This window comes from Delphinapterus leucas, chromosome 3, assembly GCF_059928025.1.
Source record: "Delphinapterus leucas isolate spDelLeu-1000000601 "Yukka" chromosome 3, BTC_Dleu_Yukka2, whole genome shotgun sequence".
Classification (NCBI taxonomy): domain Eukaryota; kingdom Metazoa; phylum Chordata; class Mammalia; order Artiodactyla; family Monodontidae; genus Delphinapterus; species Delphinapterus leucas.
The window spans coordinates 99,306,313-99,333,134 of NC_143131.1; the positions used below are offsets into that span (position 1 = coordinate 99,306,313).

General features: G+C 37.8%; 1 protein-coding gene across 2 annotated transcripts in view; it reads right to left on the bottom strand.

The window, feature by feature from the left end:
- DTWD2 (DTW motif tRNA-uridine aminocarboxypropyltransferase 2) overlaps positions 1-26,530 on the bottom strand; it is a 120,778-nt gene extending 94,248 nt beyond the window's left edge. Inside the window, exon 1 of one of the 2 annotated variants that reach the window (XM_089909199.1) lies at positions 26,277-26,530. In XM_089909199.1, coding sequence (XP_089765325.1) covers positions 26,277-26,494 — 218 coding nt within the window. In that variant the 5' untranslated portion in view covers positions 26,495-26,530. The remainder of the gene's footprint in view (positions 1-26,276) is intronic. The other variant, XM_089909200.1, reaches the window with a different exon arrangement.
- Between the last annotated feature and the right edge of the window lie 292 nt (positions 26,531-26,822).

A 26,822-nucleotide genomic window follows, 5' to 3' on the forward strand; every position in this document is an offset into this window, starting at 1 on the left:
TTATAATATGAAATTCAACAAACGGCCAGACACAGTATATGATGGAAGTAAATTTTCACAATGGATCACTACTATAGGCAGATGTTACATGCCATTACAATAGTACACAAGTGAATATTATATTAAAGGGAATTCCCAACAGCATACTTACTACTAGAAAACTGATCACTATCAACTGTTTCCTCAATTTTACTTATGTTGAGTTATAGCCTAAGGTAAGAAATACTTACATTAATAAAACACAGTGTGAGTAAATTGGTTCAATTATATCTACCACCTCATTCTGCAAGAAACTGTCAAACCTTTGCTCCTGCTGAAGAAATCATCTGGATAATATCTTACGCAAAGGTAGAAATGTATTGTACAACATGACCCCACTTGCCCTCTCCACCAATGAACCCAGAGTGGATGATTAACCAAAGGAAAATCAATATACTTGTTTTCCAGTGATGTCTGAAATGATTCCGTGTGACTACTCAGTCCTACAATGGGTTCCTTCTCAGGAATGTGAGCAGATTTATAGGAATGGAGAGTCTTTCAGCGGTCCCAAGAAGACCACTTAAACATAAGTAAACACAGGAGCAGTGACTGATGGAACTACGTATACCGACAAACAGATCAAGGGCTGCAATTAGAAAGGATTTCCCATTCAATAGGAGGAGGAAGAGAATTAGATACATTAGAATTCTAAAAGTTTAAGTTTCTGATTTTTTTTATAAAGATTTTTTTGATGTGGACCATTTTTTTTAGTCTTTATTGAATTTGTTACAACACTGCTTCTGCTTTATGTTCTGGTCCCTTGGCCCCAAGGCACATGGGATCTTAGCTCCCCAACCAGGGATTGAACCCACAACCCCTGCATTGGAAGGCAAAGTCTCAACCACTGGACTGTCAGGGAAGTCCCTAAGTTTCTGATATTTTTATATGAAACTCTGCATATGACTGCAATGCATGATCAGATGTCAGTAAAATTCTTTTATAAAATGTAATTTAAGATCAGATGAAGCCATTTTTAAAAAATCAGAATTTAACTGGATATCAACTTACATATTTATAAATTATATGATTCTAAGAATATGAAAGAATGCAAAAATGTCATATGTCTTATGCAGGAAGCATCTACATATCAGCAGGGCCAAAGAACTGCAAAATCCAACAAGTAAACAAGCTGAGTGAAAGCTGTAGATTTCTCTGGGTAACAGAAAACTAGGTAAAATAAACACTTAAAATAACAGCTTTAGCTCATGACATATATAGTAATTATAAAAGTCCTTAGTATGACAGTTAGGATAGTGCAAAGAACTGCTTCAGCTATTGATAGCTCTGGGTTTCATGTCTGACCAAAACCTCTGTTCACAGGGGGAAAAAAAGTTACCTGAGACAGTAATTTCTTTACTGGAAGGACATGTTTGATCTTTAGGAAGATTTAGAATTAAATAGTTTGGAGAGTTCTGCTTCCAGGATAACAGGGAAAGTTGCTTCAGAGACCCACACTCCAGTGAAACAAGCAAAACTGACAAATACTGTTTTATAAAACCACCATTTAAAGTCTCTGGAGGGACTTCCCTGGTGGACAAATGGTAAAGAAGCCGCCTTCCAATGCAGGGGACGCAGGTTCAATCCCTGGTCAGGGAACTAAGATCCCACATGCCACGGGGCAACTAAGCCCGCATGCCACAACTACTGAGCTCGTGCGCTTCAACTAGAGGGCCTGTGTGCCACAAACCACAGAGCCCACGCACTCTGGAACCCCATGCCACAACTAGAGAAGAGAAAACCCACATGCCACAACTAGAGAGAAGCCCACACACCACAACAAGAGAAACCCGCACGCCACAAACAAAAGATTCCACGTGCCTCAATGAAGTTCCCACGTGCTGCAACTAAGACCCAACACAGCCAAAACTAAATAAAATAAACAAATAAACAAATCTTTTTTTAAAAAACTTAAAACAATAAAGTCTCTGGAAATTGTCCTAAGGGCATATTCAAATGAAGAAACATTATTCAAGAAAATCTATGAAAACTTGGTATTGGGATAGTTTGTGGCATTTGAGCCATAACCCATTTACTACCTTGCCCCAGTTTAGGTTGACAGAAACTCCACTCCAGGTAAGTGTGGCCAACAGAACAGAGCTTCCTCTCAGCTTTCAATCAAGGCTTACCATATGTCACAGAGAAAGGTAGACCATCAGCATCTCTCATCCTTCCAACTCCAAATTGAAGAAAATAAATTCCTGGTGAGTGTGGCCAACAGAGCAGTCTCCCTTCCTCCACCCAGCCTCCACTTAAAAAACAGAAGCTTTACCACAGTGCAGTAGGCTGAAAATGCTGGGACCCCAACTGTTCTCACCCCAGTTCCCTCGTAGGACAGAAGTTCGACACCAGAAGCAGCAAGTCAGAGGCTACTGACTAGCCCTGTACCCAGAACAGTGACTCAGAGAATCCACCTTGGAGGAGAGGCAGACTATAAGAGAGCTCTGAAGCTCTCCCCAAAGTAACTGACTTTATTTGACATGGACTGTGAGAAGTTCAAGCCTAAGGGTGCTCTCAAAAACAATAACTCTTCTTAATTAAGAGCAACAGCTAAATCACAGGCCAGCTAGTTCATCAGAAAGAACGATGGAAAGAGACAGCTAAGAAGAACACACATGCAGTCAGAAAAAAACTCAGAGTGGCCTCAAAAACTATCCCTCTCCAAATTTAACTGGATCAGACTGCTGAGCAATTTATTCTCCAGGGCACTGTATCGAAATGATAAAATGATCAACTGATAATTAGTGGAGCCTAATGGACAGGATGCAATACCAAAAGAAGAAGGCAGCTTAAAAGAAAGATGTTGTAAAGAGATACTCAAAGATAATCTACTAAAATCATTGTAATACTGGTGGTGTTTGCACAACTTTGCTAATATTACAGAAAACCTCTAAATTATACACTTTAGTAGGATAAATGCCATGGTCTGTGAATCGTATCTTAATAAAGCTGGTTTTTTAAAAAATATAAAAATGCAATGAAAAAAGAACGTTCAACCTAATTAGTAAGAAAGAGGCATTTTACCACTATTTGACATGTCATGTTAAGGTGAGTTTCCTTCTCTACAATGTAAGCTACCTAAGAGCCAAGGACTTGACCTACTTTTTTCACTTTTATATCCCAGCACCTAGCATAGTAAGTTATCAATAAATACTGTTGAATACATGAGGGAATACCTTTGCATTCCCTCTTACCTCGACCTTGAAATTCCTTTCTCCTCCTACACAATTTCTTATCCTATCCTTTCATTTTCTTACATATCAAATACTGATCACTCCTTCACTTCCTCTCTACTACTAAAGCAATTAGTTTGTATTATAAATGAAATTCAGAGTCTCAGATCTTCCTTTGACATTTTTGTTGTTTCGTTTCCTTTTGGCCACAATGTCCAGCTTGCAGGATCTTAGTCCCCCAACCAGGGATCAAACCTGGGCCCTGGCAGTGAAAGCTCCAAGTCCTAACCACTGGACCACTAGGGAATTCCCTCAGATCTTCCTTTGTTATCATTTGTGATCTTTCTGGTAAGCAATACCATATAGAGAGAAAAAATATTTACTGAAGAAAATATTTACTTAAAAAAAAACAGCTAAGCACTTTATGTACAAACACTGTTAACTGTGATTTAAGCTAAACCTAATTGTTTTGGTTTATGCTTTAACATGCTCATAAAATATCACTACCCATTTATTTTAAAGCATGTCCCCTTTATTAACCCCCTTATTAATTAATTAAGAATTTTGCTTATTTGTTATTAACAGCAATTTTTCTCATACTTTCCTACTCCACAATTGTCTGCATGTACTACGCTGGTGACTAGCTATCCAAATGTTAAACCATCTCTTACCAAACTAGTGAATAAGTGCAGAGAAATTGCTCTCCTCAATTTAAAATCTTTTTCCAAAAGAATAAAATACCTAGGAATAAACTTAACTAAGGAGGTGAAAGATCTGTATATTGAAAACTACAAGACATTAATGAAAGGAAATGCAGAACACACAAATAAATGGAAAGATATTCTGTACTCGTGGATTGGAAGAATTAACATTTTTTAAATGTCCATACTACCCAAAGCAATCTACAGATTCAATGCAAACCCTATCAAAATTCCAAAGACATTTTTCACAGGAATAGGACCAAAATTCCTTAAATTTGTATGGAACCATTAAACCAAACAGCCAAAGCAATCTTGAGAAAGACAAATAAAGCTAGAGGCATCGTGCGCCTTGATTTCAAACTATACTAACAAAGCCCTAGTATTTAAACAGTATTATACTGACATAAAAACAGACATAGATCAACAGGACAGAACACAGAGCCTAGAAATAAACCCATGCATGTATGGTCAATTAATTAACAACAAAGGAGCCAAGAATATACAATGGGGAAAGGACAGTCTCTTCTAAATGGTGTTAGGAAGGTTGGACATACAGATGAATGAAAATGGACTACTATCTTATATCATACACAAAAATCAATTCAAAATGGTTTAAAGACTTGAGTGTAAGGCTGGAAACCATAAAACTCCTAGAAGAAAATATAGGCAGTAAGCTCCTTGACTTAGGTCTTGGTAATGATTTTTTTAATCTGACACCAAAAGCAAAAGCAAAAGCAGAAATAAACAAGTGGGACTACATCAAACTAAAAAGCTTCTGCACAGAAACAGAAACTATCAACAAAACGAAATGACAACCGACACACTGGGAGAAAATATTTGAAAATCATATATCTCATAAGGGGATATAAAGAACACATACAACTCAAGAGTAAAAAAAAAAACAATCCAATTGAAAAATGGGCATAAAATCTGAACAGACATTTTTCTAAAGAAGATATACAGATGGCCAACGGGTACATGTAAAGATGCTCTACATCATTAATCATCAGGGAAATGCAAACCAAAACCACAATGAGATATCACCTCACATCTGTTAGAATGGCCACTGTCAAGGAGAATAGCAATAAATGCTGGAGAAGGTGTGGAGATAAGGGAACCCTCCTACACTGTTGGTGCAAATATAAATAATTGGTGCAGCCACTATGGAAAACAGTATGGAGATTCCTTAAAAAAATAAAAATAGAACCACTATATGATCCAGCAATTCCCCTTCTGGATATTTATCTAAAGAAAATGAAAACACTAAATCAAAAAGATATCTGCATTACCATGTTGAGTGCAGAATTATTTATAATAGCCAAGATATGGAAACAAAGTGTCCATCAGTAGGTGAAATGGATAAAGAAATTGTGATATAGATGCAATGGAATATTATTCAGCCATAAAAAAGAATAAAATCTTGCCATTTGTGACAACATGGATGGACCTCCAGGGCATTATGCTAAGTGAAATAAGTCAGACAGAGAAAGATTAATACCATATGATCTCTCTTTATATATGGAATCTTTAAAAAAAAAAATAACAAAACAAAAAAACCTAAGCTCATAGATACAGAGAAAAGATTGGTGGCTGCCAGAGGCAGGGGATGGAAGGGGGAGAAATGGATGAACTGTTTTTGTATTTTTTAGTTTAAAAAAAATGAACAAAAAAGTAAGTAAAATTTTTAAATAAAAAATTTTTCCAAAGAAAAAAAAAAATCTCCCTACATTCAAACTTAATCCTTGAAGGCTTAAATATTTCAAGTCAATAATGGATTAAATAACTTGTAAATTCAACAAAATTTTATTCAAACATTTACTGTACATCTTAACTATGTACCAGACATTAGGCACTTGGGACAATAAAAGAGAGAAAGATTACTGCCCTCACTGAATGTGTATGTTTTCACTGTGCCAGAAAAAATTTTTTAAAAGTTCCTTGCTTCCTATGAACTATTATGGATGATAGGAAAAAAACAGATCAGATAACTACACATCGAACCTTATTATTTATCATTATTTATAAATAATGAACATTCATCTTAAAATAAAAATCAAACTACTTTTACAATTTATATAGATCTAAGGAAGAAAAATTAATATCTGAATAAATATCAACAGGTAAATTGGGTATAGGTTTAGAGAATAACTATTAAGATATGTCACTAACAATATCATTGTCTTGCTATGTGATCCTGACTGTGTCAGAGGTTTTCAATTTCCTTCTTCATAGAACTAGTAACAAGATACCAAGAAAGTTCTGGTGAATAACTACTGAATCACAGGCAAATGTAATAAAAATGTAATTTTTCAACTAACTTATAACAGAATGACCAAAGTAAGAGCTGAGATTTTTTTCCCTCTTCAACACTTACAACACATTGAAAATGTATTGTAAATACTATTCTCTATCACCGGGGTTTATCTTCCTTAAAATCTATACAACAAATTAATGTTCATTATATTCTTAACATATAAATGGAATTTTCAAATAATTTCCCTGAACAAATTTTATGAAATAAGCTTTTTCTTCTTTTCTCAATAAGGTTGTAGAAATAAATACGTAGGCTTCCTGTCAGACTAGGACTGACTGGCTTCTGAAGTGAATGCTGTAAAACAGGGGTAATCTGTCACTCTGGGTATGCTATCTTTGACAGCCTGCAGGGAAATAAAATTATATCTGACATATGACTAGAGATGCTAAAACCTACAAAAACATCTTCCAAAAGTTTAATTAATATTTGAAAGTTTAATTAATTTCTAACATAATATTCACTGAAAGCTATTTTTCTCATAGTACTAATAAGGCATACTTTAAAGATTAGTGAATACGGGACTTCCCTGGTGGCGCAGTAGATAAGAATCCGCCTGCCAATGCAGGAGACACGGGTTTGATCCCTGGTCGGGGAAGATCCCACATGCCGCGGAGCAACTAAGCCCATGCGCCACAACTACTGAGCCTGTGCTCTAGAGCCCACATGCCACAACTACTGAGTCCACGTGCTGCAACTGCTGAAGCCCACGCGTCTAGAGCCCGTGCTCCACAATAAGAGAAGCCACCGCAAAGATAAACCCACACAATGCAACAAAGAGTAGACACCACTTGCCACAACTAGAGAAAGCCCGCACACAGCAACAAAGACCCAACATAGCCAAAGATAAATAAAATTAAATCTTAAAAAAAAAAGATCAGTGAATAGATTTACAAGAATCACTATCTTTAAAAGAAATTCTTTTACCCACTAAACAAAAGCAAATGTAGAACCCAGAAAGATAACGCACCTCAAGTTTTCCAACACTCGACAAAAAATTTTTAGTCCCATAGACTGAAAAAGCAAAGAACAAAGAGTTTCATCACTTTTCAATAGATCAGTTGAATAGATACACTGCATTACACATAAAAATGGCAACAACTTTCTAATTTTAAAACAGACTTTGAAAAACGAAATGCCACAGTGCCCTCTACTGTCACTTTAAAGAAATTTAAATAATCTGTAAAATAAACTCTAGGTTTTACATTTTTGAAACTATATCCAATATAATCAATGAAAGAAGAAACAGCTTTTTGTTATTAATATAATATTATAATAAAATTTCATCTCATAAAGAGAAGCAATCTCAACCATGTCTGATTGCTTCAAGTGTAAAAGAAATGATATTCTCATAACCCCTTAAATCTGTTTTTTATCACTACATTATTTTATTTTATAAATGCCTTCAGGAGTAGAGGAACAATAGACTTAGAAAAAAAATCACTGTTATAGGAGAGGAAGTAACTCTCGAAAGATAATAAATATCTTTAAATGAGACATATTGACCTAGGCATGCTTAGAAGAGTGGTGTCCAAAGTGAGTTAAGTAAAATATCCCAATGGGGTGCAAAAAGATAGTATCAATATTATCACTTCTATTTATAATTAAACAACTAATATTTAGTACATAGAATAACACTCCCTCTGTGAGATGGTATATCACATGGTAATGTGTCAGGATATGCAGTATCCTAATAGAAAAGGAGGAGTTTCATAACATGAAGTGTTAACAACAGCACCCACGAAGAAACTATATATACCCACGAAGAGTCTATACTGAAGAAATTCTAATTACATAATCACAAATAAATAAGTATATGGCAGAGCTGTTCCTTTCTTACTGCTACTTCAAACTCTTCATTAGAGTTAATAAATCTAATCAGATGACAATAACTTTAAAAAGTAGAAATTATAAAGATTATTTGAACTATGAAATCACATCTTACTATCAGTAAGTTACTATCATAAACCTTACTGTAAGTATATATTATGTCTCAAAAATACTAAATAATAAGACTAGGACCCCATCACAATTAGCAAAACATTTTTAAATAGTTTATTTCACCATTATCTTTTCCCTTTTATCTATGTTTTTTTTATGGTTTAAGAGGCAAGTCATACATTAGTATATGATAAATGTATATTATCATAGATAAATATGTATACCTATTAGAATTACATCCTAAATATTTTAACCAACTGTGGTATGTATTCAAAATAATTTAGAGATCACTGGCCTAGAGATAAGCTTGTTCCTACTACAAGATCTATAACTAAGAAAATTTTTAGTAAGTGTTATTATATTAAAGAAGCCTTCAGGGCTTCCCTGGTGACACAGTGGTTGAGAGTCTGCCTGCCGATGCAGGGGACATGGGTTTGTGCCCCGGTCCGGGAAGATCCCACGTGCCGCAGAGCGGCTGGGCCCGTGAGCCATGGCCGCTGAGCCTGCGTGTCCAGAGCCTGTGCTCCGCAACGGGAGAGGCCACAACAGTGAGAGGCCCGTGTACCGCAAAAAAAAAAAAAAAAAAAAAAAAAAACGAAGCCTTCAGAGGAGCCAGATGCTTGGAAAACAAAAGCCTTGTGTCCAGAGAGATGACTATATACAGCATCTATATAAAGCCCCTACTAGAGGTGCAATGACAAAGTGACAGATCAACTGAGAATCTTGTCATAAAGTAATCATCTATAGTCAGTTATCCTATTATTTACTTTGTCTTCTTATATCGAAATAAAACAAATATAAAAAAATAAACATCTTTCTTAATAGCAAGTTAAGTAAATCACTCTTTGCTCTACAAACTCTTATTTTATACTTTCATAATTTGTCTTAAATATTTATTACATAGACATGTTTTCCCTCACATTCAATTCACTATGAATTCTAGAGGAAACAATTTCTTAATTGTTTTTCTATGACCCAAGCTGTGCCTTTACTGGATAATGAATTAATAATGATTGAATGAACAAAGACTACCCACATGATTCATCAAATTAAGCCTCCAGATCCATGTGCAGCAGAATTCTATGCTCCTTAGCCATTGGTCAACTAAAGGGGACAGCATGAATGGCCATCCTGACAAGCAAGGAGTCAGAGGTTAAATTGTCCCAAGGACCAGCTATACCTCAGTAGAGATATTTTACAAAGAATAGCATAGAATGAAGGGACCGTGTTACTAGAAAACATCTTCATTTTCTTTATTCTTTCTTCTCCTTTCCCTTGCCTAAAAGCTGTCTATATTTTAAAATGCAGATTTGGAATACCTGAGTTATTAAGGAAATATTCCTCCTTAATTTATATAAAGGTCCATTTCTTCAAAAGAGCATTGAGAATTTTCTTTGATATAAGAGAGAAAAATATATAAGGTTTAAGATAGGGTTACTTTACTACATAAGAGAACACAAGAATGCTATGAATAAGCCACCAATTTTGATGTCCCTAAAGAAAGTATTTTTCATCAATGGAATATTTATTTGTAGCTGGAAAGTGAGTATTTTAAAAGCCCTAGGATTATAAAATCTCCATCATGAGGCAATTTAATTATGGTGACCTGCAACATTAACACACACAAAGTTGTTTACTTGCCCTTAATCTCTGAATCTAGAAAAACTACCCAAACAGGGAAGAAGATGACTACAAAATAAACCAATTTTGTGAATAATAATAATGATAATTCATGGAGGAGAAAAAGAATGAGGGAGGAGGGAGAAAAAGAGGGGAAGGAAGAGGAAGAAAGAGAAAAAGATAAGAGATGAGAACAAGGAGGAAAGGGAAAGAGGAAGAATTTAACAACTGCACAATTTTGTGCAAATGTGCATATGCTATAGGCACTATGCTAAATACTTTACCTTCATTTAATTCTTACAAAACCTGTCAAAGGTAGTATTATTGCTCTAATTTACAGATGAAGAAACCAAGGCTATGAAAGGTTAAATAACTTTCTCAAGAGAAAACAGAGCTGGGGCTAGAACCCAGTTCTAATTCCAAAGTGTATGCCCTTAATCAATACATTTTGTTGATTCCATATAAGCATTTAATGTCAATAAAAAGTCTTAACATAACTCTGTAGAGCTTCCCTAGGTCCCAGAAGGCCTAGCACTAAAATTAAAATATTTGATGATAAATAAACCTAACAGGCTGAAAGAGACAAGGAAGAAGCAAAAAGTCAAAGTCAAAGAAAGGTCAAAGAAAGAACATTCCATCCAAAAGCAGGAGAATACACATTCTTTTCAAGTGCATATGGAACATTCTCCAGGATAAATCACATGCTAGGCCACAAAACAAGTCTCTACAAATTTAAGATGACTGAAACAATATCAAGCATCTTTTCTAAACATAAAGGTATGAGACTAAGAATCAAGTACAATAAAAAAAAATTTGCAAAAAACACAAACACATAGAAACTTAATATGCTACCAATGTGTCACTGAAGAAATCAAAGAGAAAAGCAAAAAATATCTGGAGACATATGAAAATGGAAACACAACAATTCAAATCTATGGGAGACAGCAAAAACAGTTCTAAAAGGAAGGTTTATAGCAATACAAGCCTACCTCAGGGAATAAGAAAAATCTCAAAAAATCAATCTAGCCTTACATCTAAAGGAAGTAGAAAAAGAACAACAAACAAAACCCAAAGTTAGATTCAGGAGAAGATGGTGGAAGAGTAGGATGCAGAGATCATCTTCCTCCCCACAGATACATCAGAAATACATCTACACATGGAACTGCTCCTACAGAACACCCACTGAATGCTGGCAAAAGACCTCAGACCTCCCAAAAGGCAAGAAACTCCCCACGTACCTGGGTAGGGCAAAAGAAAAAAGAAAAAACAGAGACAAAAGAATAGGGACAGGATCTGCACTAGTGGGAGGGAGGTGTGAAGGAAGAAAGGTTTCCACACAGTAGGAAGCCCCTTCGCGGGCAAAGACTGTGGGTGGCAGAGGGGGGAAGCTTCAGAGCCACGGAGGAGAGCACAGCAACAGGGGTGCAGAGGGCAAAGCTGAGAGATTCCCTCACAGAGGATCGGTGCCAACAAGCACTCACCAGCCCAAGGGACTTGTCTACTCACCTGCCAGGACGGGCGGGGGCTGGGAGCTGAGGCTTAGGCTCTGGAGTTTAGATCCCAGGGAGAGGACTGGGGTTGGCGGCATGAACTCAGCCTGAAGGGGTTAGTGCGCCACGGCTAGCCAGGAGGGAATCTGGGGAAAAGTCTGGAGCTGCCGAAGAGACAAGAGACCTTTTCTTGCCTCTTTGTTTCCCGGTGTGCGAGGAGAGGGGATTAAGAGCCGTGCTTAAAGGAGCTCCAGAGATGCGCGCAAGCCCCGGCTATCAGCGCAGACCCCACGGACGGGCATGAGACGCTAAGGCTGCTGCTGCAGCCACCAAGAAGCCTGTGTGCAAGCACAGGTCACTGTCCACACCTCCCCTCCCGGGAGCCTGTGCAGCCCGCCACTGCCAGGGTCCCGGGATCCAGGGACAACTTCCCCGGGAGAACACACGGCGCACCTCAGGCTGCTGCAACATCACGCTGGCCTCTGCCGCCGCAGGCTCACCCCGCATCCGTACCCCTCCCTCCCCCCGGCCTGAGTGAGCCAGAGCCCCCGAATCAGCGGTTCCTTTAACCCCGTTCTGTCTGAGCGAAGAACAGACGCCCTCTGGTGACCTACACGTGGAGGCAGGGCCAGATTCAAAGCTGAACCCTGGGAGCTATGCGAACAAAGAAGGGAAAGGAAAATTTCTCCCAGAAGCCTCAAAAGCAGCGGATTAAAGCTCCACAATCAACTTGATGTACCCTGCATCTGTGGAATACCTGAACAGACAACGAATCATCCCAAATTGAGGAGGAGGACTTTGGGAGCAAGATAGATTATATTTTCCCCTTTTCCTCTTTTTGTGAGTGTGTATGGTTATGCTTCTGTGTGAGATTTTGTCTGTATAGCTTTGCTTTCACCATTTGTCCTAGGGTTCTCTCCATCCGTTTTTTTGTTTGTTTGTTTTGTTTGTTTTGTTTTGTTGTTCACTATTCAAAACATTTTTCTTAATAATTATTTTTTATTTTAATAACTTTATTTTATTTTATCTTACTTTTTTTTATCCTCTTTCTTTCTTTCTATTTATTCTCCCTTTTATCCTGAGCTGTGTGGAGGACAGTCTCTTGGTACTCCAGCCAGGTGTCAGAGTTGTGCCAATGAGGTGGGACAGCCAGCTTCAGAACACTGGTCCACAAGAGACCTCCCAGCTCCACGTAATATCAAACAGTGAAAATCTCCCAGAGATCTCTGTCTCAATGCCAACAACCAGCTTCACTCAACGATGAGCAAGCTACAGTGCTGCACACCCTATGCCAAACAACTAGCAAGACAGGAACACGACCCCACCCATTAGCACAGAGGCTGCCTAAAACCATAAAAAAGCCCCAGACACCCCAAAACACACCACCAGATGTGGACCTGCCCACCAGAAAGACAAGATCCAGCCTCATCCACCAGAACACAGGCACTAGTCCCCTCCACCAGGAAACCTACACAACCCACTGAACCAACCTTAGCCCCTGGGGACAGACACCAAAGAAAACGGGAACTACGAACGTGCAGCCTGCGAAAAGGAGACCCCAAACACAGTAAGATAAACAAAATGAAAAGACAGAAAAACACACAGCAGATGAAGGAGCAAGGTAAAAACCCACCAGACCTGACAAATGAAGAGGAAATAGGCAGTCTACCTGAAAAAAAATTCAGAATAATGATAGTAAAGATGATCCAAAATCTTGGAAATAGAATAGAGAAAATGCAAGAAACATTTAACAAGGACATAGAAGAACTAAAGAGGAAACAAGCAATGATGAACAACACAATAAATGAAATTTAAAATACTCTAGAAGGGATCAATAGCAGAATAACTGAGGCAGAAGAACGGATAAGTGACCTGGAAGATAAAATAGTGGAAATAACTACTGCAGAGCAGAATAAAGACAAAAAAATGAAAAGAACTGAGGACAGTCTCAGAGACCTCTGGGACAGCATTAAACACACCAAAATTCGAATTATAAGGGGCCCAGAAGAAGAAGAGAAAAAGAAAGGGACTGAGAAAATATTTGAAGAGATTATAGTTGAAAACTTCCCTAATATGGGAAAGGAAATAGTTAATCAAGTCCAGGAAGCACAGAGAGTCCCATACAGGATAAATCCAAGGAGAAACACGCCAAGACACATATTAATCAAACTATCAAAACTTAAATACAAAGAAAACATATTAAAAGCAGCGAGGGAAAAACAACAAATAACACACAAGGGAATCCCCATAAGGTTAACAGCTGATCTTTCAGCAGAAACTCTGCAAGCCAGAAGGGAGGCATTTCATTTTGCTTATCTTACTGTGTTTGGGGTCTCCTTTTCGCAGGCTGCAGGTTCGTAGTTCCTGTTGTTTTTGGTATCTGTCCCCAGTGGCAGGACATGTTTAAAGTGATGAAAGAGAAAAACCTACAACCAAGATTACTCTACACAGCAAGGATCTCATTCAGATTTGATGGAGAAATTAAAACCTTTACAGACAAGCAAAAGCTGAGAGAGTTCAGCACCACCAAACCAGCTTTACAACAAATGCTAAAGGAACTTCTGTAGGCAGGAAAAACAAGAGAAGGAAAAGACCTACAATAACAAACCCAACACAATTAAGAAAATGGGAATAGGAACATACGTATGGATAATTACCTTGAACTTAAATGGATTAAATGCTCCAACCAAAAGACATAGACTGGCTGAATGGATACAAAAACAAGACCCATATATATGCTGTCTACAAGAGACCCACTTCAGACCTAGAGACACATACTGAAAGTGAGGGGATGGAAAAAGATATTCCACGCAAATGGAAATCAGAAGAAAGCTGGAGTAGCAATTCTCATATCAGACAAAACAGACTTTAAAATAAAGACTATTACAAGAGGCAAAGAAGGACACTACATAATGATCAAGGAATCAATCCAAGAAGAAGATATAACAATTGTAAATATTTATGCACCCAACATAGGAGCACCTCAATACATAAGGCAAATACTAACAGCCATAAAAGGGGAAATCAACAGTAACACAATCATAGTAGGGGATTTAACACCCCACTTCCACCAATGGACAGATCATCCAAAATGAAAATAAATAACGAAACACAAGCTTTAAATGATACATTAAACAAGATGGACTTAATTGATATTTATAGAACATTCTATCCAAAAACAACAGAAACACATTTTTCTCAAGTGCTCATGGAACATTCTCCAGGATAGATCATATCTTGGGTCACAAATCTAGTCTTGGTAAATTTAAGAAAATTGAAATCGTATCAAGTATCTTTTCAGATCACAACGCTATGAGACTAGATATCAATTACAGGAAAAGATCTGTAAAAAATACAAACACATGGAGGCTAAACAATACACTACTTAATAACGAAGTGATCACTGAAGAAATCAAAAAGGAAATCAAAAAATACCTAGAAACAAATGGCAATGGAGACACCATGACCCAAAACCTATGAGATGCAGCAAAAGCAGTTCTAAGAGGGAAGTTTATAGCAATACAATCCTACCTTAAGAAACAGGAAACATCTCAAATAAACAACCTAACCTTGCACCTAAAGCAATTAGAGAAAGAAGAACAAAAATACCTCAAAGTTAGCATAAGGAAAGAAATCATAAAGATCAGATCAGAAATAAATGAAAAAGAAATGAAGGAAATGACAGCAAAGATCAATAAAACTAAAAGCTGCTTCTTTGAGAAGATAAACAAAATTGATAAACCATTAGCCAGACTCATCAAGAAAAAAAGGGAGAAGACTCAAATCAATAGAATTAGAAATGAAAAAGGAGAAGTAACAACTAATACTGCAGAAATACAAAGGATCATGAGAGATTACTACAAGCAACTCTATGCCAATAAAATGGACAACCTGGAAGAAATCGACAAATTCTTAGAAATGCACAACCTGCCGAGACTGAACCAGGAAGAAATAGAAAATATGAACAGACCAATCACAAGCACTGAAATTGAAACTGTGATGAAAAATCTTCCAACAAACAAAAGCCCAGGAACACATGGCTTCACAGGCAAATTCTATCAAACATGTAGAGAAGAGCTAACACCTATCCTTCTCAAACTCTTCCAAAATATAGCAGAGGGAGGAACACTCCCAAACTCATTCTATGAGGCCACCATTACACTGATACCAAAACCAGACAAAGATGTCACAAAGAAAGAAAACTACAGGCCAATATCACTGATGAACATAGATGCAAAAATCCTCAACAAAATACTAGCAAACAGAATCCAACAGCACATTATAAGGATCATACACCATGATCAAGTGGGGTTTATTCCAGGAATGCAAGGATTCTTCAATATATGCAAATCAATCAATGTGATACACCATATTAACAAACTGAAGGAGAAAAACCATATGATCATCTCAATAGATGCAGAGAAAGCTTTCGACAAAGTTCAACACCCATTTATGATTTCAAAAAACCTGCAGAAAGTAGGCATAGAGAGAACTTTCCTCAACATAATAAAGGCCATATATGACAAACCCACAGCCAACATCGTCCTCAATGGTGAAAAACTGAAAGCATTTCCACTAATATCAGGAACAAGACAAGGCTGCCCACTCTCACCACTCTTACTCAACATAGTTTTGGAAGTTTAGCCACAGCAATCAGAGAAGAAAATAAAATAAAAGGAATTCAAATCGGAAAAGAAGAAGTAAAGCTGTCACTGTTTGCAGATGACATGATTCTATACATAGAGAATCCTAAAGATGCTACCAGAAAACTACTAGAGTTAATCAATGAATCTGGTAAAGTAGCAGGATACAAAATTAATGCACAGAAATCTCTGGCATTCCTATACACTAATGATGAAAAATCTGAAAGTGAAATCAAGAAAACACTCCCATTTACCATTGCAACAAAAAGAATAAAATATCTAGGAATAAACCTACCTAAGGAGACAAAAGACCTGTATGCATAAAATTATAAGACATTGATGAAAGAAATTAAAGATGATACAAATAGATGGAGAGAGATACCATGTCCTTGGATTGGAAGAATCAACATTGTGAAAATGACTCTACTACCCAAAGCAATCTACAGATTCAATGTAATCCCTATCAAACTACCACTGGCATTTTTCACAGAACTAAAACAAAAAATTTCACAATTTGTATGGAAACACAAAAGACCCCGAATAGCCAAAGCAATCTTGAGAAGGAAAAATGGAGCTGTCACCCAGGTTATTATAGTAAAAACATTATTGTAGTCATAGATGGAAGGAAAAAGTTAGTGCACTTACCCTGAGGATCAGAGAGATGTATTACTGGCAGCACCCATCATATTTAACTCATCAGTCTGAGCTGTGTATATCCAAGTGGAGATGACTATACCAAAAACTCAATTAGTAGGTTCAATTTTAGCTGCCATGCTAGATTTATCAGGGGCATGAAAGAAATATTAAGATAGCAGAAAAGGTTCTGTGGTCGAGGCAATGTGGATGGATATATAGAAAAATATTTGACAATCTTTTTATCTCCTGTAAATGCCAGAGAGTATCTATCACAGAAGAGGCACTATTCAACCAAGTAGGCAGAATGACTCAGCCAGTTTGCATCAACCGACCTCAGTAAACAGCTACACTGACGCTGTCATGATGGGCACCTGAACAGAATGACCATAAGTAAGGAGGAAGGCCATGTATGAGAGCTACAAGTGAGGTGGATGGACCTAGAGTCTGTCATACAGAGTGAAGTAAGTCAGAAAGAAAAAAACAAATACCGTATGCTAACACATATAAATGGAATCTAAGGAAAAAGAAAAAAAAAAGGTCATGAAGAACCGAGGGGTAAGACGGGAATAAAGTCACAGACCTACTAAAGCATGGACTTGAGGATATGGGGAGGGGGAAGGGTAAGCTGGGACGAAGTGAGAGAGTGGCATGGACATATATACACTACCAAACGTAAAATACATAGCTAGTGGGAAGTAGCCGCATAGCACAGCAAGATCCTTACTTATGATAATTGCTGCATTTTTTCAGTGATTTCTTTCTTTGAGGGTTTGTATTAAAGATTCAATTTCAAGTACATTAAGGGTGATATATATGCTTTGTTAACTACTCAGATAACTGTGTACCTTCAATTTTGTGGAAATTGGAACTCCTGTGCATTGCTGAGGGGAATGTAAAATGGTTGCAGCTGCTATGGAAAACAGTTTGGCAATTCCTCAAAAAGTTAAACACAGAACTACCATATGACCCAGCAATTCCACTCCTAGGTATATATCCAAAAGAATTAAAAGCAGGAACTAGAATAAATATTTGTATACCAACGTTCATGGCAACACTATTCACAATACCCAAAAAAATGGAAACAAACCAAGTGTCCATCAACAAAAGAATGGATAATAGATAAATTAAGATGGCATATACATACAATTCAGCCATAAAAATGAAATTTTGATATATGCTATAACATGGATGGACCTTGAAAGCATTATTCTTAGTGAAATGTCAGACAGAGAACAAATATTGTGTTATTATACAAAGTATCTAGAATAGGTAAATTCATAGAAACAGAAAGGAGAATAGAGATTACCAGGGGCTGGGGGGAGGAGGGGATGAGAAGATATTATTTAATGGGTACAGAGTTTATACTGGGGATGATGAAAATTTTCTGGGTATAGATAGTAGTGATAGTTACACAACATTATGAATGTATTTAATGTCACTGAATTGTACACTTATAAATGGTTCAAATGATAAATATGTTATATACATATTAACCTGATTTCTTTTAATTGACCTGCCAAATAACAGATTTACATAAACAAGTAGATCATACACATCTCTTTTTTTTAAGATTTTTTTTTTTACAGCTGTTTTAGATTCACAGCAAAACTGATGGGAAGCTACAGAGATTTTCTATATACCCCCTGTCCAAAGACATGCATAGTCTCCCCATTATCAATATCTCCCATCAGAGTGGTACATTTGTTACAAATGATGAACCTACAATGACATTTTGCATAGACTTTTAAAAATAATTTTTAACTCTCTATTGAGTCTCTGTTGAGTCACAGTCATTACATTTTTTTTCCTTTAATTCTTTGAACCTATTATAAGAGTTGCTTTGAAGCATTTTTCTACTATATCCAAAATCTGGATCCACTCAAAGACAGTTTCTATTTGCTGTTGTTTTCCCTGTATGTGAGTCACACTTTCCTGTTTCTTTGCATGTCTAGTAAGCTTTGGTTAAAAACTAGACGTTTTAGACAATGTAGTGTAGAAACCCTGGATTCTATTTAATTCTTCTGGATGCTGTTCTTTGGAAACTTGCCTGGACTTAACCTGCAGACTCCCTCCTCTTGTAGTGTGCAGTCACTGGTATGTCTGTTCAGTTTTCTTTTCTTTTTTTTATTCTTATTTTTATTTATTCCTAGGGGTCACACCTGTGAGATCAGACACATTTCTATCAGGTCAGTCTCTCTAACTCTTCGCAAGGTCAGGAGAATCATTCCATACCTTTCCAGTTTTTTCCTTGATTAATCCTGGAACACTTCTACTTACTTCACTTCACTGCTCCCTTTTTCCCCACAACTTTTCCACTAGGCTTCCAGTAGACAAAAAAACAAGAAACAAGCAAACTAAAAACTCAGCAGAGAAAAAAAAAAAATCCTATCAATCAATAATACCTTCAAATTTGCCTTTCTAATTGAAATGTGAAGAGCCACCAAGAGAAATGAGAAGCTGACCATAGGCAGGTAAAGGATTCAGGAGGTAAAAGGTGGACCTTAAAAAAGACAATAATTAAAATTGCCCATCCCAAAATAATTAAAAATAGCCATGGACAAAGGAAAAGGAAAAGGAAAAGAATCTATGGATTAGAAGAAGGCAAAGGAGCACCTCACTGGAAGTATGTATTATATGCAATAGGAAAACAAAGAAAGTCATACTGTTTATTTTAGTATAATTCATTATTACGTGATGCAGTAATGAAAATATGAAAGTTAAAGCAGCTCTGCCTCTACTACTCACCTGACCTTAAGAATATATCAAAAAGAATAACTATTTAAATCAGAAAGTTGTCATATATAGTAAATAAAAACATACATGTAAGAAAGCACTTTGTAACCTGTGAAGTCTTTTAAAATAATGCCAAATTTATTTAGATACAGAGAACAAACAGGTTGTTGCCAGAAGGGAGGTGGGTGAGAGGATAAGTGAAAAAGGTGAGGGAAATACAAGACGTACACACTTCCAGTTACAAAATAAATGTTACCTGTATGAAATGTACAGTGTGAGGAATACAGTCAATAATTATGTAATATCTTTGTATAGTGACAGTGGTAACTAGACTTATCATGGTGATCATTTTCTAATGTATAGAAGTATCAAATCATTATGTTGTACACCAAGAACTAACATAGTGCTAAAGGTCAATTATACTTCAAGAAACAAACTTTAAAGAAAAAGATCAGATTTGTAGTTACCAGAGGCGAGGAGTGGTGAGAGCAGGAGAATTGGATGAAGGTGGTCAAAAGGTACAAACTTCTAGTTGTAAGATAAATAAGTATCAGGGATATAATGTACAACATAATATAATTAATACAGATGTACATTATAAATGAAAGTTGTTAATCAAGTAAATCTTGGGACTTCCCTGGTAGCCTAGTGGTTAGGATCCGGCACTTTCACTGCCGTGGCCCAGGTTCAATCCCCAGTCGGGGAACTGAGATCCCACAAGCCACGCAGAGTGGCCTAAATAAATAAATAAATAAATAAATAAAGTAAATCCTAAGAGTTCTCATCACAAGGAAATTTTTTTTTCTTTTTCTTTTATTTTTTATCTACATAAGATGATAGATGTTCAATAAACTTAATCATTTCATGGTGCATGTAAGTCAAATCATTATATTGTACATCTTATACAGTGCTGTATGTCAATTATATCTCAATAAAACTGGAAGAAAAAAATAAAATACACTACATATTTTACAAAATAAATGAAAAAGACAAATTTTAGACTAGACTATTAAGGAATATATTCTCTCACTACATAAGCACTATCAGAGTTATGAATTATTAATTTGGGGCAAATGTAAACATACTTAAAAAATTAATGTGCTTTGATATTCTTTGAAGAAAACTTCTATCTATTAGAGAGTAATAATAATGTTCTTATTTTTCTTGGGGAAAATAAATCAAACATTTAGAAAGCTCTAAAGTAGTTTCTTAAAATTGGTCACTCCTTTTTGGAGACTTAATTAAGAAAAAATTCCCTCTTGAGATATATCATCTTTGCTCAACTTTGAACATATGATTAGCTTCCCACATATCTTAGGAACGAACTAGTTCAAAGAATAAACATATTTTCTGTATTAACAAGAAAGAACAAATTAACTTAGTTAATGCACAAAGAATTAAATTTGCAGACTATCAAAATTTTTACCCTAAAAATTACCATCAATGATCTAGTTTATTTTAAATTTACCAAAACAGTTGGTTTTCTAAGTGTTGATACCAATTCAACAATCTTAATTATTGTAAACTAATTGCTTGGGAATTACCATTTTTCACTTCTACCTACAAAACCTGCAGACTGATTTACCCTCCTGCTCAGGCTGACCAGCCCACAATGACGTACATGAGACCCAGATCAAAAAGCAAATGCCTATGAGAGGCAGGCAGTTAATCATAGTTGAATTAAGCAGGAATGACTGGGAGCAATGATGACCTGGACAGATCACACCCAATCTAAAGGCACAACCAATACTCCGCTCAGCCAACTATTTTGCTCAGGCAGTTGGCCCCCAAGCTGCTAGATCTTCCCATTCTTACAGAAAACAGAAATCTGGATTTTGATATAAAACATCTTCATTTTTAACTATTAGCAACTGGTAATTTAAAACTGGTAAAAATATAGTTTTAAACAAAACATCTGTGGGGCTGCCAGTTTGTGGCTCCTGTATTCTTCTTAAACACCTGCAACCTTCCCTGCTTCGCTTTCTCATTATTTTATCCCCATCACCTTCTTCTCCAGAATAACCAAGCCTAAAGAATATGGAAAAGGTTAAGACATGGAATAAAGAAGCTAGACGTTGTTAAAGGGTACAAAGTTGGAACTAGAAGGGGAACAAATGCTGGAGATCTAATGCACAGCATTGTGATATAGTCAACAATACTGTCTAATATACTTCAAAGTTGCTAAGAGGCTACATCTTAAGTCTTCTCAGCACAAAAAAAGAAATGATAATTAGGTGACAACAGCTAACCACTACCAGTGATAACCATACTGCAATACATAAATGTATCAAATCAACAGGATGTACACCTTAAACTTATACAAAATTATACAACAAATATCTCTTAATTTTTAAAAAAAAGGAGCTAAAGAATACCAAAGCTCAGGAATCCTGTTACTAAGCTTGAAGTAAACATACTTCAGCTTAAAAAGTATGAAAATCAGAGCTACTCCTGCAGCCTTAGTGGCTGCACTTCAACTAGTGACTACATCCACTCGGCAAACAAAATCATAAGGCTTCTTCAGCAAGCGTGGAGCGTAGAGCAAAGCCAAGCATTTGCAAGAGCTTGGAAACCAAGTGGACTGGAGCTGGAGACCCAACTCTGCTACTTGATTGTTACCTCTACCTTCTTATCATTTAAAAGCTAATGATATCATCAATTCTAGAATGCTGTTATGAGAAATAAATAAAATATTATACATAAAGCACCTAGGCTTGGTGAATAACCTGCAGATGACCAGTGCTTAATAAACGGGTGCTAAATATATTGATGTGGCTTATTATAATCCTTACAACTTTGTACTTTTGTAAGAAGAAAGCACTGGAGAGAGAAAAATTTCTGTCTCAGGGCCTATCTGTGTCAGTTTGTGTACATGTTCTCCCTGCTGTCTTCCTCCCTCAGACAAATTAAAAAATACTCTGTATTTAGACATTATTCCATTATTCTTATGATCAATGAATTTCAAGTGGTTTCTAACTCTTGTCCTCAGGCAGGAATATAAACAGAAGATATAAAAAAAAAAATTAAGATGTCTGGCATTTTACTGGAATAAGGCCCTAACTCTTCCCAGTCAAGCCTTTTACCATTGTATCACCATTCAGTTTGCATTTTTCTTAATATATAAAACAGAGTACAAATTGTAATAAAAGCCACCTATAGAAGTCAAGTTGTAACCTCCATTCAAATATAAAAATACTTCAGTAGCTGTTTTGTTGGGTTCTAGTGCTTTAGGCTCAAACTCCCTAACACAGTTTATTTGGCCCTTCCCAGTGCAACCACCATTAATCGTGGTATAATCGTCTCTCCTTCCTTTCTGCCAAGCTCTCCAAATACACTGTACTCTATACAATGTACTCCTGTACATGCTGTTCCTTCTAACAGGGACACACTTTTTATAAAATCTGTATCTTGCAATAACAAATTAGTTTGGGATCTTTTAAAGAATATTTCATTAATGTTTAAGATATGTTGTATTTCTAACGAGCAAGATTCTGCTGAGAAGTTAAATTGAGTTTGCACTTCCTGAACAAAACCAATCTCTAGAACTCCTTAGGCTGTGACAATTATAGTAATGTGTTTAGAGAAATGAATAGTGTTTTAAATAAATGGCCAAATAATTGTGACTTACTGATCACTCAAATCTAAGAATGCATTTTAATTTTAAAAACTATTATAAGCATAAATGTAAACAAGTTCACTCAGGGAACTAATTAAAACCCTAACCGCCTAATAAAATAAAATATAAAGAGGTATAAATATTATACTGATAACACCTAAATATTCTCCATAATTCTAGAACTGCACTCTAACCAATTAAAACAAACAAAATGCACAGCATGCCAAGGGAAAAAGTCTTTAAAAGGTAGAAAATTTCACTAGAAAAAACAAAGTGCAGAAATGTCAGAATGAATTATAATGCTAAAGGATTAACTAAATGAAACTGAAAACAAGCTAAAATCCAGCAAGTCATGTTTATTTTTTAAACAGTAGATCAGGTTAGAGGGTAGAGAGGGACGAAAAGGCAGAGCCAAGAGGGTTTTTAGGGCAGTGAAAACACTCTGTATGCTATCAATACTATAATAGTAGATATTACAAATTTGTCCAAACTCAAAATATGTATAACACCAAGGGTGAACCCTAATGTAAACCATGGACTTTAAGTGATAATAATGTGTCAATGGAGTCCATCAATTGTAACAAACGTACCACTCTGGTAGGGGATGTTGATAACTGGGAAGCTATGTATGTGTAGGGGCAGAGAGTATATGGGAAATCTCTGTACCTTCCTCTCAATTTTGCTGTCAATCTAAAAGTGCTCTAGGGCTTCCCTAGTGGCGCAGTGGTTCAGAATCCGCCTGCCAATGCAGGGGACACGGGTTCGAGCCCCCATCCGGGAAGATCCCACATGCCGCGGAGCAACTAAGCCCGTGCGCCACAAGTACTGAGCCTGCGCTCTAGAGCCCACGAGCCACAACTACTGAAACCCGCGCACCTAGAGCCCATGCTCCGCAACAAGAGAAGACACCACAATGAGAAGCCTGCACACCACAACTAGAGAAAGTAGGGCACAGCAACAAAGACCCAATGCAGCCAAAAATAAATAAATAAAATAAATTTTTAAAAAAATAAATAAAATAAAAGTGCTCTAAAAAATAAAGTCTATTAATGGGGCAGAGAGGAGGAGATGAGAAAAATTATAAATCTTTGCTAGCCATAGAAGACTAATTTTTAAACTATTATAACTAGCAGTTCTGAGTAGACTAAAAACTACATGATAAAGCTAGCATAATTTAGCTCTGGATTTGTATTTGAAATACTTTTCTTTCCACCTCCTAGTGAGAGCCCTTCGAAGCATTTTTTTATTCTTGGGGGGCTGTGTTGAGTCTTCGTTGCTGTGCGCAGGCTTTCTCTAGTTGCGCGAGCGGGGGCTACTCTTCGTTGCAGTGCACGGGCTTCTCATTGCGGTGGCTTCTCTTGTTGCGGAGCACGGCCTCTAGGCGCATGGGCTTCAGTAGCTGTGGCTCGCGGGCACTAGAGCGCAGGCTCAGTAGTTGTCGGGCACAGCTTAGTTGCTCCGCAGCATGTGGGATCTTCCTGGACCGGGGCTCGAACCGGTGTCCCCTGCATTGGCAGGCAGATTCTCAACCACTGCGTCACCAGGGAAGCCCCGAAGCATTCTTAAGTGCTATCTCCTAACAACTTTAGACAACTTATTTAAATAAATTGTATTCACACACCCCGTCTGTTCCAACACACAGTCTCTTTTAGACACAAATTATTCACCCTCGTCAAAGGTCTACTGAGTATCTACTGCACATAGTACATTCAGAAAATATAAAAAGATCCTTACACTCAAGATCCTTCCTCTGAGGTCTTACAATTCAGCTCTGGGAAAAGGTCAAAATGGCCCTGGTAAGAGACTCCAAGTATGCAAATGCTAAAGACAATCAACCAGCCGGTTCTTCTGTTCCCCTTCTTCAAACACTTCTCTCTTGGCTGAATCCTTCTTATCTTTCAAGTCTCAATATAAAGGCTATCTCTTCACAAATCTTTCCTGACACCATCCTGCTATTTTCTATGGCAGAATCCCACTTCTTTCATTGCTGTTCTTTTTTTTTCCAATCTGTAATTACATATTTAGTTGCTTGTTTACTGGTTTATCATCTGTATCCAATAACGAACTGAACACTCTATGTGGACAAAGACTCCACCGTATTACCAGTAATTAGCAAAGCACTCAGTACTCAATGATTAAATGAATGCGTACATCTGGTGCTCAGGAGAAAGGTCTGAGCTAGAGAGACTGGAGTAGAGGTGATAACTTAGCCATGAAAACTGGTAAGATCACCTGTGAGAAGTGTATGGGGTTAGAAGAGAACCTAGAACCAAGACCTTGAGGTAGTCCAACATTTAGAGTTTTAATAGAACAGGCAAAGAAGACTAGGATACAGAAGTCAGATATCAAAGCGAAACCAAAGAGACAGTGTTTCAAGGAGTGAGTATTTCAACTGCAGAATTCTGCCAAGAGGTCCAGTAAAAAGTGAACAGAAAAGGATCCATTAGATTTCACCTCATTAAGGTTAATGGTGACTTTAGTGAGAGCCATTTCAGAGCACCTAGAATCTGAGGACAAATTACAGAGTGATTCCCAGGTGAGGAAGTAGAGACACTATCTAATTGTTAAAAGTGTGAAAGACAACAGAGAGGTAGTAACCAAGAGAAATGATCCTGAACACCCAAGAGGTAAATATAATAGTATATCTGTATAGCATGAGATTCAAACAAGCAGGGAAAGCAATCCTCACAATCCTGAAAGTACACCAGCATAATTCAAACGGTCAAATAATGTTAATTGTTGGTGTTGCTAGTTTAATAAATTGTCTCCCCATTAGACTATAAGTGACCCAGTGAGCGCAGAGATAACGTATGTTTTATCCATGCCTAGGTTTCTAGGAACCTAGAACAGTGCCTGCCACACAGTAGGTGCTCAATAAATATTTCTAAGTGAATTCATAATTCTGAATACAATGTCAACTACTGGAATAGCCACCTTGATTGTCTCCTCTGATCCATTTTTTTTTCTTTTTTCTTACTGTGAGATGACTATGTCACATAAGCATAAACGTGTTTTCACAAATATTACTGTCATTACGCCTTACTTCCCCTACCAGACACTCAAGCTTCTTGACAGCGGAACTTCTGTCTGCTCATCCCATGACCCGCTCAGTGTCTTGCAGGAAGAAGTAAGGCTAAATAATCCTGAACCTGGAGAAATGGCTTCTTACGAAAGAGCTGTGACAGGTATTTCACAGTGATTCCAAGGTCAACCAGTGGACCCTGCCGCCCCAAGCGCGGAGAGGCCAGAACCAGCGCTCCCCTGGCCTGGAACCGCAGCTGCCGCCTCCCCGGCAGAGGGCGCGGCAGCCACCGCGATACACATCCCCCTCCAAGTCGGCCGCCAGCCTCAGTCCCCGCCCCCGCCCGGCGGTCACCTGCAGCGGCTGCACTCAGGCCTCCGCTCAGCCGGCTCCACTGGCAGTTCCCACAGGCCGTCCGCACTAGCCCCGTCCGCCTCCGCGTCCAAGGCAGTCGCCGCCGGGGCTGAGCCGCCCTCCCGCCGCTCCTCCTCGTCCGGCTTCTGAGACCTAGAGGCCCCGGGTAGCCGCGCGACGGGGTCCCTGGGTGTTCGCGCCTCTTTCTGCAGCTCCATGGCAGGCGCTCAGGTCCGACCGTCACATTGAAGCCCCGCTGCCGCCAGGGGGCGCCACAAGCTGGAGAAACCAGCCTCCGCCGCCCGGCGCCACGCACGCACGCCACGTACGGGGGGCGGGTCTACGAAGCCCAGGCTGGAGACCCCGCCCCGCAGCGGACAAGGAATGAACCCATTGGTCTGTGCCCTGTGGGCCAGTTCACCTAGAAGCCGGAAGGGAAGTGTGGATTGTCCTGGGGAGCAGATGAGATTAGGAAAGCTTCTCGGGGAGAAGTAAAGGAATCTCCTCTAAAAACACCTCAGGTGGCAAACTTGAATGTACTTTCCT